The 19773-nt window shown below is 36.9% G+C and overlaps 2 protein-coding genes and 1 long non-coding RNA gene across 3 annotated transcripts in view; 1 reads left to right on the top strand and 2 right to left on the bottom strand.

Moving 5' to 3' along the window:
* LOC114350981 (Down syndrome cell adhesion molecule-like protein Dscam2) overlaps positions 1-187 on the bottom strand; it is a 31926-nt gene extending 31739 nt beyond the window's left edge. The window contains exon 1 of the mRNA XM_028301991.1: positions 96-187. The gene's annotated coding sequence lies outside the window, so the exon portion shown is untranslated. The remainder of the gene's footprint in view (positions 1-95) is intronic.
* The window catches only part of LOC114350978 (uncharacterized), a gene marked incomplete at its 5' end in the record, with an annotated part of 33715 nt that overhangs the window by 1599 nt on the left and 12343 nt on the right, over positions 1-19773 (bottom strand). The window contains 4 exons of the mRNA XM_028301988.1: positions 96-187; positions 3458-3549; positions 5335-5399; positions 9842-9878. Of these exons, the coding sequence (XP_028157789.1) occupies positions 96-187; positions 3458-3549; positions 5335-5399; positions 9842-9878 (286 nt within the window). The remainder of the gene's footprint in view (positions 1-95; positions 188-3457; positions 3550-5334; positions 5400-9841; positions 9879-19773) is intronic.
* LOC114350982 (uncharacterized) lies at positions 14859-16115 on the top strand. The gene is made up of 2 exons (XR_003655750.1): positions 14859-15167; positions 15758-16115. It is a non-coding gene; the product is annotated as an uncharacterized LOC114350982 (long non-coding RNA).

The raw sequence follows: 19773 nt of genomic DNA, 5'->3' as shown, positions 1-19773 counted from the left end.
TATGGCAAGCTATATTTGGGACGTGTATGAGCGCCCTGGAAAGGGCCTAAGTACTGAATAACTTTGCCTTTAATTCTTCTGACAGATCATCTCACCTGGGTTCAGTGTTTGAAGAAATAACAACCCCATCTCTCTCCCAAATGAACCTTGGAGGTCTAACTGCGGTGGCGGAGCATTGTAAACTTATCTGCAAGAAAGTGAAGCAAATTATAAAACTGACAATAAAATTGTAACTCTATAATTACAGTCATAAAGTTCAACATTATTGTAATCCATCATCATCGTCATCATCAGGTCACTGTCCCAACTGGAGCACGACCCTCTCTAATTTAGCAGAGGCAAATAGAGGATTGTGTCTACACTCTCTACGCTACGGATTTTAATCTACTCTCTCTCCTACAACTTATATGATAGTATAGTTCTTGCAACTCACGAAGGCGAGTGTACGTGTACATGCACATAACGATAGTGTAATGTCTATCAAAACTTTTGAAAAAGGAACTGTGATGAGCCACCACATAATATGTAAAGCTCGTGAATTGCAACAACTATAATTAGTTAAAAAGACATTTTATATCATGTTTAGGTACAGTGATAACTCATCCATCAGACGAATACTTGTACACTCAACAGACTTGCATTGTTGTAAAATCGCATCTATTGCGACTACGTAAAGTACCACAATTTTTATTTTGATGTGCCATCGTACCTACATCAAGGAAAGTGTAATTTACGAGCAGGCGTCACAGAAAAGTGTGTAGGGGGGCAAAATGTTCTTTAAATGACAAGAATTTCCATAATAACCTTTATTAAACTAACCTTATTGGGAATATTAAAAATGTCTTCTTATTTCGGGCAAAATAATAGTTATGTAATTCTTCTCGTACAATACGAATGATAAATGGACGGATTCCTGAAGATGTGCGACAGAAATTGTTAGAGCGATAATTTATAAAAGTGTGAAAGAGACAGGGTAAATAATGATTTTATCTTTTAAGAAATTGTAAATGCGAATGGAAAGATGGAAGATAAAATTAAATAAAGGAAAATAATATGGAAGACGAAGAATATGTAGAAAAGCGATCCAATCTAAGATATAATGTTATTGATATACATAATTTACTATTGTTTCAACCAATGCTAGCGACAATAAGGCCTCTCACGGTAAGTTTTTTTAACCGTCCGGCTAAAACGCCGTGGTATTTGCCTCAATTTATGTCAACACAGTGATCTAAACACCACTGGCATCCGTGCCTACGTAATGTGACTTACCCGTAGATTTTCACGGCGAAAAAACGCCTAAGACATTAATTTATCAGTTCTCCGAATGACGATGCTGTTGCTAATATTATGTTACACAGTAAAGATGACTCTTCAATCTCAATTCTCATTTCAACGAATTACTTTAAGATTTTATAGATGACATCTGTCGAACTGAATCTAACTTACATTACTAAGTTTTACAATTACTTTCTAGAATGAATTTGTCTGTATGTATCATAATAATTAAAGAAAAACTGTAAAGTCCTTTTAAGTAAAAATGCTCCTCTTAATGACTATGATCCCAATCAAAACTCCCGATTCCATCCCGATTGGCCTTCCACGCTGATTCCCCAAAAAATGTCCAACCGTATACAAAAACTAAAAAAGACAAAAACCATTTTCAAACGGTATGAAATTCGCACACGTTTTAGGTGACAAAAATTCAGACGGCAGATTCGGCCTTTGAAATAAAATACGCAAAAACAAATATTTTTGTATTTCCAATACACAGCGGATCTATTGCGAGATGGTAGTGCTATGAAGGATCTTGTTTCTTCCATTTTGTCGAGAATTTGGCAAACTGATGGCGTTTGCTTTGTCGACTTGAGATGTGGATTCAAGAAGGAAGTAAGTATCTTTAATGGTTTTAAGAAAAAAATATTGTTGATTGTTGTGTCATTATTAATTGATTTATTGTGTTAGCTAGTACATGAGTAAAGAAAAGATAAAAAAGAATAATAGAAAAGATTGGGCTGTGGTCGGGCCTGCGTTTGAGACTAGGTCTTAGATTCAAAAACAAATAAACCACGAAAACTTATAAAATATGTTTTTGGGGTCATAAGAGATAACATGAGACTAACAACTAGTCGTTCTGTACAAAGTTTGCGACAGCTTTTAATCTGAAATAGTTTCGCTCTAGCTTATCGCTCTTTCCTTACAAGCAATTATAATGATAATTCTGATTCTGATTCCCGGAGGCATTCCGCTTTCTATTGGATGTGACGATTTTTTTCATTTAATCATATCGACAGAACATCAAGATAAACACTGTAGCTTCTTATGTAGTTGTAATAGCTCTTATTTTGCAACAAAATGTGATATCTGTATGTAGCTAATAAACAATTTTAATAACAGAAACTTTTGAAACTAATAGATTCTTAACTGTTCTATGTTTACTAGGTAGATAGGTAATGTTATGTATAAGGACTAAAGAACACCTGCTTCAAAGGTCTTTGGACACCAATTTTAGGACCAAATAGCGAAATTCCAAGCGTCTGATATTGGTTTATGGTACCTAATATGCATCAATATTTTAAAATGCACTTCAAAGCTATTCAAACTCTATTTAATATGGAATCCAAGATCAGGAGGCGTATTTTCGAACCATTCGAAATCATAATCGCATACGAATTTTAAAAGCTCTCTTTTCGAAAATCCATTCCGTGAATTTTGCAATTACTCGCAGTATAGGCTCGTATATTTTAATTAGGTATACGTACTGATAGAGATCACGATCGAATTACATTAACAGTGTGCCTACCATGAGTTTACGTTAGGTGAGCTCGCTAGCGAATACGTCAAAAAATTCTATGAAGATTTTATTTCTTGAAAGTAGCCGCTAGGGGCGCTGCACAATATGTCATACATTTAAATGTCATTTTTTTACGCAGTCGCTAGCGAGCACACCTAACGTAAACTCATGGTAGGCACACAGAATGTAATTTTCGACATTGACAAATGATGAAAAGCAAAAAGCGCAAGGATATCATTGACTGTGATACATTACCTGGTTTTAATTTATGTGCGTTCCTTTCCACGAAATCTTTATTTGAGACCCAGTAAGGGGTCGAAGTCAAAACGAGTAATTGAGCTCAGGTTAACGATTCTGCGTGTAACGAATACGGTGAAAGAATTTTGTTTAAAACTTTTCGAGTGGTTTAAAAATACTTGCAAAAGAACTTGAGATAAAATCGATACCATTCACGTCATATTTAGTGAATGTTTTACATTCATTTATTTAAACAATTTCGCTTTACGTTATTCGTGATTTCAATGAGTCACAAATTCAGTTTATTTATTCATGAACCTTTCTTCTTTAAACCAATATCACATTTCATATTTTGTTTCCAAATTATTTCCAGAATCGGCCCTGTTTAACCAGCTGGTGCCTTTTTAATAAAAATATTATACTTACATCTTCGCCAGGTGTCACAATTTTCTCGCTAAACCTCTGAGTTATCAAAACATTCGCTCCGAGATCCCTTTTTTGTCTAACAAACTTGACTCCTGGAAAACACAAAAAATATAAGCCTATTTTTCTCGATGCGGGTAACATTATACCCAAAGCTTTTTACATAAAGGGCACTATGAAAGATTGTGTGTGCGGATAGGGATATGTCAAGAAAATGTGTATTGCGGTACAATACATCATACGCCATGTTAGCTTGACGTAATTTAGCATAAACAAACGTAAATGCGAACTATTTTTGTGGGTAGAGAGGGTTAGGGTTTGTCTTGTAACAAATAGAGCAGATCTCTTTTGTTTAGTTTAGTTTAGTTTTGTCAGGATATGTTAAAAGAATGACCCATCATGGTCAAGAATAACGCCCGTATTCACAAACGATTCCTGCTTAAAGTGAAGCAGCAAATTGAACACACAGCGTTGAATAGAGCTCTGTGATTGGTTCGCATGTGACCCTGTGCGTCCACGCGCACTGCGAGACCTTATAGTAATGTTTTTGCATACGGGTGTAACGTCGTTAGATAAAAAATAAAGCAGTACTGAAGGCTGAAGAATAAAGATAGCATAAGTACTGTAACTTTATTACTTAGGTTTCATCTAGGAGGTCTGCCTACATTACGTCTTCTGGCCTGTGGTCGCCACTCGAGACCTTTTCTGCCCCAACCAGCCAGAAGCCAGCATTCCTTTTTTAAAAGATTTAGTAATTTGTTATTGCACAAAGCGGCGCCGGGGACCGAACAAGCGTTCCCCAGTTCACGAATTAACGAGTCGACCCCTTCACCGTTCGGCTATCGTGGCTTCAGTCGAGCGGCGGTAGGTACCGAACCATCATAGTTCTACGAGCTATGTGCCCAAGCCATTGCTACTTATAGTCAATTTATGCTGTAATGTTAGCTAATACGAAAGCACCTGCTGTTCAAAATTTATTGTGCACATCAAAGCTCATTTAATCGTTAAATCAATTAAGATAACCGCGTGATTTGGCACCGCCCCCGCGGCACTGGCGGTCGGTGCCAAACGGGTTGCATTAGTATGTACTGATAAAACAAACAATGTGCCCAAACTGATTCTAAAACGGTAAAGGCAGCCTAAAACTATGAACAGAAAATTAGAAAGGCAAACGTAATGTAGACAGGCCTCCTATAACATACACATAAAATTTAGGCTCAATTTTCACCAAAGCGGAGCGGAGCAGAGAAGTTTGTTGAATAACCAATCAGATTTCATTATGAAGAAGAAGAAATGTTTATTCTGTATCATCGACAATACACTTAACTTACAGCAACACCTAAAAAATATTTGACGAGTAGGTACAGTGATACTGAAAAGGTATCCACTCAGTATAGTGTCGTAGCATCTCAGTAGATATTGCCAAGACGCTGGTCATCCGTCACTTATCGTCCCCGCTCCGCACAGCTCCTTTGTCCAATTCTATAGAAAAACTTGACGCGTGTGAACGCTTGAGAATTACCATCGAATCAACTTGTTCGAAGCTTAGCTAAGCTTGGCTTTATTGCAAAGTATGTGATATACAAGACAATATCAGATTTACACAATTTGAATCTCATCTCATCAAATGGCAGTATTTTTATTACCTCATTTCTCTCCACGGAACCATTTACTGAAGTGTTGGATATTAATTCCAACGTTTTGAGATAAAGGTCTTTACAAACAGACGGACTACAAAGTGATTTTTAAGGATTCTTCTTTCCTTTTGAGTAGCGGAACTCCAAAAATATTAGGCTAAGAGTTACTTAAGAGAGATTTCGACGAAATGTCACCACAGAAGCTGAATTTATGTACATAAAGTGCCAAATAAATTTACTTACCACTAAAAGGGGTAGCCTCTTCAAAACTGTTTTCTCTTCTCCTAGTTTTCCTATGTTCACTCGGTCTGTAACAAAGAGTATTTTCACTGTAAATTCACTATGAAAATGTATTACAAACTTGACCTTCACTGATTGGGTTTTTATTGGGGGTCAAGCTGTAGATCCTGGCTACACAGGAGTTGCAGCGGTGGGAACGAGAGGTAGGAATAGTGGAAACTACATTTTCATAACGGGACTGTTATGAAAATGATTTTCGGGATAAGAATGTAGTAAAACTTCAAAAAATTTTGTTCACCCACACGTCCCTACTTCGAACTGTTTTCGAAAAATCCAGCGTGCTATTTGCAAAAAAATTTTGCCTTACCCTGTATAGTACAGTTTTTGGCCTCCGGGCCCCAAGGTCCCATTTCTTGAAAAACTTTTATCGTGTTTGACAATAGCATTGGATTTGTTTTTATAAGAATTTACTTGAACTGAAGTTATAGTTATAGTATTATGAGGTACACGTTCAAAGTAACATTCTTTAGAAATGGCGTAGTTCGTCGAATACCATACATGATGGCCTAAGTGCTTATATGAATTTTCAGAATCAAAAAGTCGATAGCCTGGAAACGTTTTCAGCGAAATAAGAAGTGTATTTATTAAAAAAGAAGTTTTGCTTTTGGAGCACGAATCACAATCCTCATCTACATCTATAGGCAAAGGAGAATTTAGGCACTCCTAACGCAGACCTGATGATGTATTTGGTAATGTAAGCAAACGTACTCGTAGTATTGGTACTAGGAGTGGTTGGTCACTTAGGAGACCAATCATAACTTACTTTTTTGAACATACTCGTACATTTATTCTCGATAACCCCTCGAGCTAATTAACGCTTGTGTTTCGAGTGGGTTTACCACAATAGTCCAGCTGCGACGGGGTTTGAAACCACCCTTGGCAATTATTGTCCTTATTATAATAGGAGTTGTACCGCATACATAATTGCAGCTGATCAAAGCTACCTATTTAGCTGAAATGTTGTTCATTTGCTAATTTGCGTATGTAACTATGTATGTATTGAGCCATAAATACGTCAAGTCATAAATCGGCATTATGCACGCTCACGTCCGTTGCACAGTCAAATAAAATGCAGTAGGCTAAATGCATTGTTCTCTGAAAAATTTCGAATTTGGGCCGGCAAACATTGTGTGTATTGCACATAGCTGATTAATCACGATTTTATTTATTTCATTCGGCCTTGTTTACCACAGAAACCAAAGTTTCTGTTGTTTAGTAGGTACTTACTCAAAATATTTCTAGCTCTTGTGACTATGTCAAAGATGCCTGGCGGGAAAAAAACAAGTCAGTGCATTCATTAAATAACGACTAAACGTGTCAACATAGTACTGCCCGTTCAAGCTTCGAGGAACGCTAAGTCTATCTTCGTCCACTGATGAAGTAAAATTTGTAGTGAACCCATTCTTATGACATGAATATTTAGAGCTTCATCATCATCAACGTCATCATTATGATCATGTTCCATTTGGAGGACTTAGGGGCTAATAGGGATATTAGTCATTTGTGCACGACAATTTGTGGACCGACGACATCGTAAAGGTAGCAGGCAAGCGCTGGATGCAGGCCGCTACCAATCGATCAACGTGGAAAGCATTAGGGGAGACCTATGTTCAGCAGTGGACGTCCTATGGCTGAAATGATGATGATGATGATGATGTGCACGACAAATGAAAGAAGAAAAAATTTGTATGACCTCAAAGTGACCCTTTTAACCATTCCTATACTGTGGTTGTGTGTCATGCGATTAATCTGACTATAATTTATGCATAGTTAGCCGGCGGACTGCAAACTGTTTGCTAAGATGGGACTAATTAGTTTATACAGTCCGCCATGTTGGCAGCTGAATTACTTTTTGATTGGCCATTAGGGTTGGGTAGGCATTAGTGATTTATTTGGTGCGGTACATGTATTAAATTGTTATTAGTTGTATTTAGATGTATTGGGTTGGATTCTGTGAAAGGTAAGGAGGTTTGACTGTAATTTCAATACTTTAGGTACTCGTTATTATGTAGGTCTTGAGTGGCGACCACGGGCTGGAAGACGTAGCGTGAGAAGGCCTCCTACTAGGTGGACCGACGATCTGGTAAAGGTCGCGGGAAGAGCCTGGATGCGGGCAGCGCAGGACCGTTCATTGTGGAAAACCTTGGAGGAGGCCTTTGTCCAGCAGTGGACGTCATTTGGCTGAAACGAACGAACGATGTAGGTATTGAAAGACTAGTACACAAATCGGGTGTTATAATGTAATCTAAAAAGTAGTGATGGGACTATGAGTACATTAAAACTTTTTGCATACGAACTTGTATCCAGGGTACGTTGACTTTTGGATAACTTACTTGGGTATCTTTCTGGTTTTAGTTCTGGATTGGACTTACCAGGTTTTTAGCAACGCGTTTTTCCAGTGTTAAGTGTAATAAAGCGATTTCTGTCTTTACATCCTGTGGAGACCAAGGTGATTTATAAAAAAAACCAAAAATCTTCACAAGTGTCCTTTACTAGGTTTTAAAATGGACCAGCCGTAAAACCTATGCTATGAGTGTTCACACTACAGTCCAGTTATGCAGAATCTGCCTTACTGGATTGCCGTGTGAACGAGCCCGTACACGGTAAAATCACGTTACCTACTGTACATTCCACTTGATGTACCGTGATGGCCTCTGAACCGAACTTGTACTAAGTCAAACGGGTAGTTTAGGGGCTAACTGTGCATACATTATACTGAGATTAATGGTATTAGCGCGACGCGTGCGCGCGCATAATCACAACTTGTGACTCGTATGTCGACGGTACATCATTATATGTACATTTTGGTGGGAAAATCGCTCATATTATAACTTTAATAATACCTCACGCCGGTAATCACAAACGATGCTTGATTAAGTGAAGCAGCAAATCGAACGCACAGCGTTGAATCTCTGTGATTGGTTCGTGTGTAACCCTGTGCGTCCCCACTCCCCGCGCATTATGAAACTTCATAGTAATGTATGTGAATACGGATGTCGGTGTACCCAGATCTGCCGTCGTCCGTTAAATGAATAGAAAAGAAGGAAAGCTTAAAATATTTCTACTGATTTATACATTTGAAAATATAAGCAAAAGAGTTGAAAGCAAGAAATAATTTATCTTGTAGTATACTTTTTGTGTCAAACTTGTATTTATTTGCAGTTAGAGAATATTGCAACTATTAAATTAATTTGATTTTACGTAGGAACTCTAATAATTATTTAGAATCTGTCGGAATATGTCTGAGAATCTCAGGAAAGCAAAAAATAGTAAATATTCTTCTGTCTTTTCCGGACACTATAATCCGGGCCTTTTTAAGGCAAGAGTAAATAGGCACTTACAGGGCAGATATGTAGTATGTACCATACTGCATCTCACCTAACACCATGTGCGATTGCGATCAAATATCTGCCTTGTTATCTATAAAAAGGTTGTATGAGTGAGCATGTTCACTAATGTTCAGGTTGACAAGACAGTCCAGCCAGATTTTCGAGATACTGCATTCCACTGGATTGCCGTGGAATCAAGCCCTTAGTAACTAAAGCCTAGCTAACATCAGAATCCATTGTATTAGTTCCCATTCTCAACTCAAGCTGAGTTCTCGACAATTGCGTCAAAACGCCACGTTCAAACAAGCCGATGTTCCAACTTTGGATTATAGAGAAGTTGAACGCGACTATGACGCGGAATAAAAAACAAACTTAATTTTGCATTTGAAATATACGTCAGGGATATACTCTCTGACTGCAAACGCAAAGAATTAAATAGCCGCGGCTTAAAATTGTTGCGTTAAAGTTTCAATTCAAAGGATTTGTTTAAATTGTATGTGCAGTTCCTGAAACATGTATTTTATGGAGATATGTTTTGAATTAGTCTGTAGAATGTTGTACGTGCTGAAATATTTTGAGCAAATAAATAAAAACAAAAAGAAAGATGGATAGATAAACCATTTTAGCAATAATTGTAAACCACACAAAAAAGAAAGAAATAAATGTGCAAAAGAGAAAGCGCAGTTATACAGGGTGTTAGGTAAATAGGTATATGAGCCGACACTAGCCCATGTTAACACGGGCATATAAATGGTATGGTGAAGTCAGAAAATTGATATCTTCATTTTAATATTTTTAATTTTCATACAAATCGGATATTATAAAATGTGTCTGACATAAAAAAAATAAGGGATTGTGCTGAAAAATAAAATTAGTAAGTAAATTGGATAAAAACCTGCTTGATTATAAATTAAGTTTTTTTACAGCTTTTTTACAGCTTTTTCATCCCATTTACTAAAAAAAAGTGTAAAAGAAAAACCTTTCTTGCTAAGAAATAGGCAAAAATTCGTTGTGTTTACGAATTTTATATTTCTTTTTTGCTTTGAAGATATTCCAACGATCTTCAAAGCAAAAAAGAAATATAAAATTCGTTCATGCAATTTCCACAAAATTGAACTTACTTGTACACACGCCGCAGCCACTCATTCTGCGGTGTACCTGAAAATTTAATAAACAAGTATTAAAAACACCGGTCTGAAAAACTGTGTAAATATTTAACGAACATTTGAGAGGCTTTATTTTGTTTCACAAATAACATTTAGGTGGTAAAAACTACGGATAAAAAAAATATTCACACAAAGGATATAATTGGGTATTTAAGTTATTTAACTAACAAAAAAACACTCTCGGCATTAAATACTCCATTTTGAAACCATTTTCTATTTAATAAAATAACAAAATAAAGACAAAAAAGCCTTATAAAGGATGGAATTTTGTAATGCCACCTGGAGGGAAAGTAGGTACTCTTAATACTGTAGATAGAAAATTTTACTCAAAGAAAACATTTCTTTATTTTTGAAAAGAAAGAGAACTGCATACAAAGATTTCCCTTTTTTTTTTTCGAAAAACCAACATACCATACAATTTTCTGTTAATAATTTAAGATTTCATGGTTTTCCTCTCATTTGATTTATCAAGTTTGTTTCAGAGATTTCATCCTTATACTTAACCCTAACGATCGATGCAATAAAAAATACAGTGTGTAATTTTTAATAGCTTTTAGTTTGTTCAATTCCCGGGTAAAGTATATAAGCAAACGGCGCTTTAGTCAGTCAATGCCTGAGGTACAGTCACGGAATGAAAAGGTTCGTCAGTTTTCAAATTGATTCCTTCAACGAATCGCGAGCACATATTACCTTTTGAAACTATGTTACAGAATAATCTCGAGTTAGAGAAAATAATCTTTAACTGTTCGTCAGTAAAGTTCAAAATTATTCAGATCAAAGTTGTTTGACGATTTAACTTGTCAAGAAGATTATTATGATTGACAAACTAAAACATTCTTGTTGGTTCAACCTGCCATTATTATCTATTAAAAAAAAAGTACATTTTGTAACATTGCACTGATGGGATAGAAAAATAAACAAGCAAAACCTTATTCGTTAGCAAACGTCATATTTATTTAAATGTTAGCAGCACTGTTTCTTGCACGGTTATGTTGGCAGGTTTGACTCTTACAGTACCTAGTGCAAGCGAAAACCGACACTAAGGTGACGAACCTTTTCATTCCGCGACTGTACCTATAGGAGCGGGACGCAAGGCTGTTTTTGAGACGTCAAATGTCAGCGAGACTTATATACAGATATGCTTCAGTGGGTCTAGTCAAAACGCACTTTAATCGCAAACCCATCGCAAACCAATCGCAAACCAGTCGCAAACAAATAAACAAATCGCAAAAGAGGTCGATAACAAAAAAGGCTTAGTCAAACGGCAAAAAATCGAATCGCAAAGCCCTACCTATCGATAATCGAAAGACTGGATTGAAATTTCCCATACAAAGGCTTAGCCAACATGCATCTAAGACTCAATCAAAATCGAATCCAATCGCAACACCCGCCATTTTCATTGCGATTACTAAAACCCCGGTGATAAGCTTCGATTCGATCGAAAAACAATAGGGTGAGTTGCACCACGTAACTTTGACCGTAACTATGACGTTAACCGGTGTTTTTTGTATGGAGTTTGACAAATTTTAGACGTTTGTCAAAGTTAAACTAAGATGGTGCAACCCACCCTAAGGCTGTTTTTACAAATCCGTATCGTGATGTCGTTATGACAGTTAGTTTGACAGCGAAGCATAGACGTAAACAGAGAGCAGGAAGAAGGAAGAAACTAATTTAAAAAAAAAGCTAAAAAAAGTAAAAACAATCGCAAAATCATAGACATTTTTTAACTTTTATTCGATTTTGAATGAACTTTTATATCGCCGCGTCTTTGGTGGTTCAATGTGTATTTTGGCTGCCATTTTCCGATCGAATCGAATTACTGGTGACGCGGCGACTGACATTAGCGAAAACTTCCTATTGGTTTGCGATGGCATTTTGACTAGACCCACAGATTTGTATGCTCTGTCACGTCATAATGTCAATGTCAACCCTCCCGTGCCGCTCCCATACCTCAGGCACTGACTAAGTTAAGTGCTACCTATAGTAATGCTCAAACAATAAATGAGTGTTTATTTATTTATTTATACTTCAATGCCAAAAATATTAACATTAGGCGAACTACTAGTGTTCGTGAATTTATTTCATTATCTTTACCTAAAAGTCTCCTTTGTATTTTCAAAGTGGCAAAGGTGGTGGACTGAAGCAGTAGTTTATTTTGCAACTATTGAATTAGCTGGTAAAGAGCGAAGTTTCTGAGCTAATAGATCAACACAGCTGGTTCGGTTCCCAGGCCTAGCAAAATAAGGCACAATGCGAGAAAATCCAGTAAGCACACTATGGTATTTTTTTATGCAGTTGAAATCAAAATATTTATAACTAAAAGGCGACTGACTGACTGACATAGTGATCTATCAACGCACATCCCAAACCACTGGACGGATCGGGCTGAAATTTGGCATGCAGGTAGATGTTATGACGTAGGCACCCGCTAAGAAAGGATTTTACGAAACTCTACCGTTAAGGGGGTAAAACGGGATCCACGCGTACGAAGTCGTGGGCGGCCGCTAGTTGGAAATCGGTATTTTGCAACAAAGATATAAGGTCTGATGACAGTTTGCAACTGTACAAAGGTTCCAACCCAAAAATTTTGTCCGCGCTTTTGTCACGATAATGCCGTTTGCAATAATGCAGTTCACAATAACGTCTATCCCGCTCGCGTTTTTCGCGCAAGTGTCTTTTCGCGCAAACGTCCATTCGCGCAAATGTCTATCTTGCAAGTGTCCTCATTTATACGCAGTGGTAAACTGCAGTCGGTCTGTCGGTGATATTTTAGTTTCGGTTTTTTAAGATCACCAAACACTTTCATTGATTGAGCTAACCTACTGAATATTCGTGCACTGTTTCATAATATAAATAGTTTATTTTTGTCTAAACTAAATATTAAATTGCTAGTGAGATTTTCTTAAAAATTCAAAAATGGTATTTTAAAGATTAAAAATACATACTCAATGACGGGCGTGAGCTTAATTTGAAAAAGTCAGTAGAGAGTCTCACAAAATACTATAAGATTTCGTAGCAAAACAAAAGTAAAATATACGAATACACGTGGAGACGCTAGACTATACTTTGCGGGCCAAATAGTTCGTAGAACCTGTGGTAGAACTGAAAACAAGAAACGTTCCTGTACCTACTATTTATTCACGGAATCCTAGAAACCCTGTAAAACGAACAAACATAAAAGTATCAGATCAACCAAAGGGAAGACTTTGAAGTATTTAGTATTGAATTGTTTGCTAAAAGCTTTGGTGGTTAGAATTACTAGGAAGGAAGGAACTAAAAAGGCAAAGGACCGGTTCGCGGAAACAAACCCTGAAAAGCACAATTCTGGTATTTCTATTCACTTAAAACCCTCATCGAACTCAACGTTCAAATGGAAAATCATTTTGGGCATTAGAAGGCACACTAAGTTTACAGTCAGAAGTGTTGATGTTTAGAAGTCTAGGGACTATTTTCATATCTCGTTCCCACCGCTGCAACTCCTGTGTAGCCAGAATCTACAGCGGATAACCAGATTGTCCCCGGGGACAAACTTGACTTTCACTGTCAAGTTTGTCAACCAGGGTTATAGGACTATTCCTATTGCTGCATCTCCTGTGCAGCCAGGATCTACAGCTTATAAAAACCAATAAAAACCAGTGAAGCTCAAGTTTGTCCCACGAAAAGTTTAGCTGCTAAAGACTGACACCAGGGTTACAAGACTATTCCCATTTAATCCTTTATATCTACATTTTCCAGCCCAGCAGCAGTTTTCAGCAGTGGACGTCATTTGGCTGAAAAGAACAATCTACATTTTGTAAACCAATAAAAATCCAACCAATGATGGTCAAATTCGTATAACCCAGGGTTATGAAATCAATTGCTACAACACATACGGTAGAAATACAGTGTGAGTCACGTTAAAGTGTACATATGAAAATAGGTGAAACTAGACCTATTTTTATCGACAAAAAATAGGTCAAAATTTTGAGATTTTTTTTTAATTTATTATAGAATTTTTTTTCATCCAATTACTTATTTTAAAGAAATCGTAATAACTTTTAAACTAAGAGGTATATCCTGATAAAATAAAAACAGTAATAATTCTAAATAACAGACGATACTAAATAAATGCATAAAATACTCAGAAAATGCCAACAAATAATAAAAAATGATACTTTTTGAAAAAAATCTGCTTAAAAATTCGTGTTTTTTTGGTTATTTGATCAATTTCTCCAAAAAATGCCCCTATAATAGGTGGTTTTTATGACTTTTTATTATTTTCTATCGTATATACAGCAGATTTTTTTCAAAAAGTATCATTTTTTATTATTTGTTGGCATTTTCTGAGTATTTTATGTATTTATTTAGTATCATCTGTTATTTATCATTATTACTGTTTTTATTTTATCATGATATACCTCTTAGTTTAAAAGTTATTACGTTTTCTTTAAAATAAGTAATTGGAAGAAAAAAAAATCTATAATAAATTAAAAAAAAATCTCAAAAAAATTTTGACCTCTTTTTTGTCGATAAAAATAGGTCTAGTTTCATCTATTTTCATATGTACACTTTAACGTGACTCACACTGTATAATGTAAAAACTGTTCCACGAAAATTTTTACCCACTTTTCTAAACAGCTGCGAAACGCAGCCTGTGCGCTACAGAATCCAGTTTCAAAATGAAGTTAATTCAACAAAGTTGGTACAGCCACAGCGCATCAGGCTGCAGTTTTGTTGCAAAATCGCACTTAATTCAATTGGATAAGGTGCCATTTTGATATGTCGTGGGTGTAAGTTCCACACACTATTACGGTGGAGTACCTTCATTAGATTTGCTTTAGAGCATTGTTATTATCTTCTTATTACAATGAGTGTAACGGTTAGCGTTACCGCTGATCTTTATCTTAGATCAAATTCTAATTTAATTACTATTATCTACCTAAATAAATAAACTTTAATAATAATATATCTAAATCTACGTAAACTACCTAACTAAATAACTTAATTAAATAATTCATATTGTTTTACACTAATAAAATAAATAAAATAATAAATCTACAAGCAAACCCGCGCGAAACAAGTCGTTCGAGATTTCTTTTGTTCTCTGTCGAGCGGGCGGACTGTTTTTTATGCATGCGCAAGCGACGCGCCTACGGCCGCGATGCTCCCGCCGCGTCTCCTAGTCCGAGCCAGAGCGTTAGTGAGCACGGACGTATCGCTGTCCGTCACCGCCGGACCCGCGATTTACGTAATGTTCTAAAAACTAAATATGTAATCGCGTATTGGTGAACCCCGCTACCGGGTGAGTGTTGCAAAAGTATTTTTAATGCCTAGATTTTATACTTGTGCTAAATGTAAGTACCTAGCCGCCATTTTGTTCTCCAGGTGTGCAATCCATGTGCTCAGTGTATCTGGACGATGTCATTTCGTAATTTTAACTGTTTCTACAATTTGTTACTCGTAATATTTTATATCTTACTACATAATAAAATCAATATTTTATGAAATGACATCGACACGTCATGACCTTACATGACCTTGGTCGTACTGTAACGACACTTTCTAAAATCTATTTAATTTACTAAATTGAACTATTCTAATCTTATTCTACTTGTCCTAATTATTCTAAATTATTGCCTACCTATATTGTTTTACAAATTAATTGCCTACATAGATGATATGCTAAATTATTTTCTACCTACGTAATTTAATATTTTTGCCTACTTCACTTTGCAATCACTTTCTCTGCACCTACTGTAATTCTGTTTGACTGCCACATCATTACATCACCATTTATTACCAAAATCATTCCATCTGCTTCGCTAGTATTTTGATGTCGCAGTCAAACGGACAAAAGCTAGCAACTGCTTTAGTGTCCGCTTTGATTTGCAGGGTTCATCTCCACCTTCATCTTCTTCTACCTACTACACCATGCATGGTCACCACTGCCGATCCTACCACCTGGCTCTTCAACCCGGCAGAGCTGCCTGCCGTGTCGGACGGCCCGTGCGCACACTCTAAGTGGCCCTACACCACAGTGCGTACGGCCCTAGCCGTCCGGCGCGTCGACGACTCTGCGGGCCTACCAACTCGAGGAACCAAACCACATAACCATCAATGCTAGCGAGGACAGTGGTTTGAATATACTACCACCGGTGACGAATCTCGTGCGATACGATAGTTTGCTCGTAACCCACACCCTTAAGGTCTCTTGCTACTTAATTCTAAATAAATTACTTGTTAACTTAAATTATCTTTTATTTATCTAAACTTAAATCTAAATTCTATTTTGTCACTTGGCTCTAAAGCTACAACCGTGACATGAGCACTAAGAAATTATTTAGTTTTAGTTAAACTAGCCTTATATTTAATTTTGATTTAATGTGAAACATATCACCGCTGGTCGATTCGCATGCAGGCGTTTTATGAAGAATAGTTAAGTAGGTACGTATGAAGGATGACGATTTAATAAACAATACAATTATTAGACAATGAACGAATGTAATAACCTACTGATACTGATTTGAATTAAATATTTTCTACGAAAAGTGATGAATGTAGTTCACAAATGTGACATTCAAATCTTATTAAACGTTTTGGCTCTTTACCCAAATTAGATTCAAAAACAGGTAATTTTACATTTTAGTACTTAGTCTAAAAATTACTGCAGTAAAAACCAGCAAACGCGAAACCAACCCCAAATTAAACATTGAATAAAACGCTGAAATTCCGAAACTGCCTACATCTGCGCAATACGCGAAAAGTTCGCGCACTAACCGTGCCGAATTGCACTAAATAAGAATTCTCCGGTCATTTAAACCCCGAAACCGGGGAATGGGAAATTATTAACGGGAAAAAACTATTTAAAAGCCGCAATTCCGAGTGGGTTAGTTGTAAAGTGCAAACTGGAACCCTGCTGCACTTCAAACTTGGAGCTGCGGTTGCAAGTTGTACCAAACTAATCTATCGCACTAATAAACCAGACCAAATTGAACTTTAAGACTGAAGCGATACGAACTGTGGATTTCGAAAGTTTGTCGAGTTCCGTCTTTAATAGCGGAGATTAAAAGTGGTGTTTTCCGAAAGTTTTAGGGTCCTCTGGTAATGGAATGAAACCTTTTATTAATAAAGTTCTTTCATTTGGACAAGTGGAGAGGAAAATTAAAATTAGTAGCGTGATACTTCGATGATTGTTTACAAAAGCGAGGAGCATACAAATTCATCATGGAAAATTTACCAGATTTTTGTCATAAATATTTTTTTTATGATGACATACTAAGGAATATTTGTGCGAAAAACGGTAAACCAAGCTCAAAACAGCGGGTTCATATGGAGTTGTAACTTTGAATTTCGCTACAAAACTTTACAGTCTTATACCTAGTCTGTAGATGTCTGTACTAAGAATCTTGGTTGTTTCACAAAGGAAAAGAGAAGCACAAGAAATTCCAATGGGTTGAGGTGCTAGTACGCTAAGGCGTGGCTCTATACTATCTATTAGATAAGATACATAGTGATAAGAAAACAGATTAACATGATAGAATGTACCCTCATTTTTATTAATATTTAGCTACTGCAGGATTCATCCCCCAAACCATCCTGAAAAGTGAGTCCCAGACCAGACAGTCGGCTGTTAAATTGCTTCTTATCTTTCAAATAAACGATAAGAATTTCAAAAGAACGTTTATCTACGTAACCATATATTTACCAAAGGCAGAGAAAGCCCAATGGCATTTAGTTCGCCTTATGTACCAACTGTATGACATGAAAGAATAAATAGGTACATAATGTGTGACATGTCTTTAAAAATACCAATGTATAAAATACATCTACGGAACCCTATAAGTAACCTGTCTTTCAACCTTTTTCAGTTTTTCAGGACCCAGCAAACCGTATGAGGGAATTTAGGCAAAACAGGTCATGCCCTTAACATGCTAGGAAACGCAAAGCTTTGCGGGATAAGCTCGTATTTGTTTTTCAGCGAAACGCACTATGATGCTGATTTTTGGATTTCGGATTGTATACCTTCCTACCTACATAGTATGGTCCACATCACAGAAACTAATGGAAGATGTGACAAGGGGGCGGGGCCAGTGTCGCAGCAATATGCCCAAAAACAGAACACATTGCTCGTGAAAGCAATGATGACAGCAGCGACGTCATAATGTAAATTTACATTGCTTGCGTAGTAAGTAGTACTAAAGATTATTCGAACGTTGAGTACCTACTGTGTGCTTACCATGAGTTTACGTTAGGTGAGCTCGCTAGCGAATACGTCAAAAAATTCTATGAAGATTTTATTTCTTGAAAGTAGCCGCTAGGGGCGCTGCACAATATGTTATACATTTAAATGTCATTTTTTTACGCAGTCGCTAGCGAGCACATCTAACGTAAACTCATGGTAAGCACACTGATACCGCAGTGGATTTTGATTACTTTGGGTGTGTGAATTTCTAATGCGACATTCAGTTTCGAACTCAGCTTAGTTGGCATCTCTCTATGTCTCTTTGGTATGGTCCAATCTCATTCGCAGCAGCCATTTAGCTATCTAAGAGTAGGCGCACACCGTTGATTTTTAATTGGCGGATAGTTGTGCCCGATTTTAAATTTTAATTTGTATGAAGAATCGGCCAAATTGAATCGGCGTAGTGTGCGCAGTGCGCACACCCATACATGCCCATACTGATCAACTACCCGACTAAACTATCGGCCGACGAAAAATCAATGGTGTGCGCATACTCTAACCAATATTGGTTGGCGAAAATGGTGTTTTGTATATACAAAACACCATTTTCGCCCATACAAGCGGTAATAAATAACTTAGTATAGATTCAAAGTTTAAAACGATCCTTGTTCGTTAACTTCATTTACGAAGTTCGTAATACTCCAATCAGCTGCTGGATTCCCATGCACGGGATAATGCGATGCAACTTTGTACTAGTGATGCTGAACTATCGGTAAAATCGTTAACTATCGATATACCTATTCTGAATTACCTATAATATCATCTAAATGTATCGATATGTGTGCAAAGTCGTTTAGGCTGAGTTGCACTGTCTTACTTTAACCGTAACTATAACATTAACCGGTGTATTTTGTACGGAGTTTGACAGACTTTTGACGTTTTACAAAATTGAAGTAAGATGGCTGCGAGACGTAGCGTGGGCAGGCCCCCTACTAGGTGGACCGACTATCTGGTAAAGGTCGCGGGAAGAGCCTGGATGCGGGCAGCGCAGGACCGTATATTGTGGAAAACCTTGGGGGCGGCCTTTGTCCAGCAGTGGACGTCTTTTGGCTGAAACGAACGAACGAACGAAAGTAAGATGGTGTAACCCAAAGTCTCCACTGCAGGAGCATAACATTCTGTAATTATCCAGAGGCAGATGGAGAGTTTAGTTTTGTTCTGTTTTGTTACACAATCCTTGAACCTTCTTTGTGATGATTGTAATGAACATGAGTACGTATTATCGATATAATAGAAAATAATCTATCGATTGTGATTTATTACGTAGCATCACTATCAACAAAGTCAATATATTATTAAAACAGCTGACTTAAATTACTGAATGTGCGTTGTTTTGACACAAGTTTGAAGGGGGTGGGTAAACCAAAACCAAAATCACTGACATGGATCTCTGAATTGACATAGAACCAACCCACTCTTCCCGTGGATGTCATAGGTGGTGACTAATGGTACAAGTTACATAATTATCTATCTATCTATCTATATAAATAAAAATGAATTGCTGTTCGTTAGTCTGATTAAAACTCGAGAACGGCTGGGCCAATTGAGCTGATTTTGGTTTTAAAATGTTTGTCGTAGTCCAGGGTAGGTCTAAACGGTGAGCAAATAAGGAAAAATTGCGATGGCTTATTTATTGCCTTTTAAGGCGGAACAGAGTTCGCCGGGT

Source organism: Ostrinia furnacalis, unplaced genomic scaffold (genome assembly GCF_004193835.3).
Source record: "Ostrinia furnacalis isolate ACB-3 unplaced genomic scaffold, ASM419383v2 OfSCF1042, whole genome shotgun sequence".
In the NCBI taxonomy this organism is placed as follows: domain Eukaryota; kingdom Metazoa; phylum Arthropoda; class Insecta; order Lepidoptera; family Crambidae; genus Ostrinia; species Ostrinia furnacalis.
The sequence above is the reverse complement of the archived record's forward strand: the minus strand, read 5'-3'. Positions and strand labels throughout refer to the sequence as shown.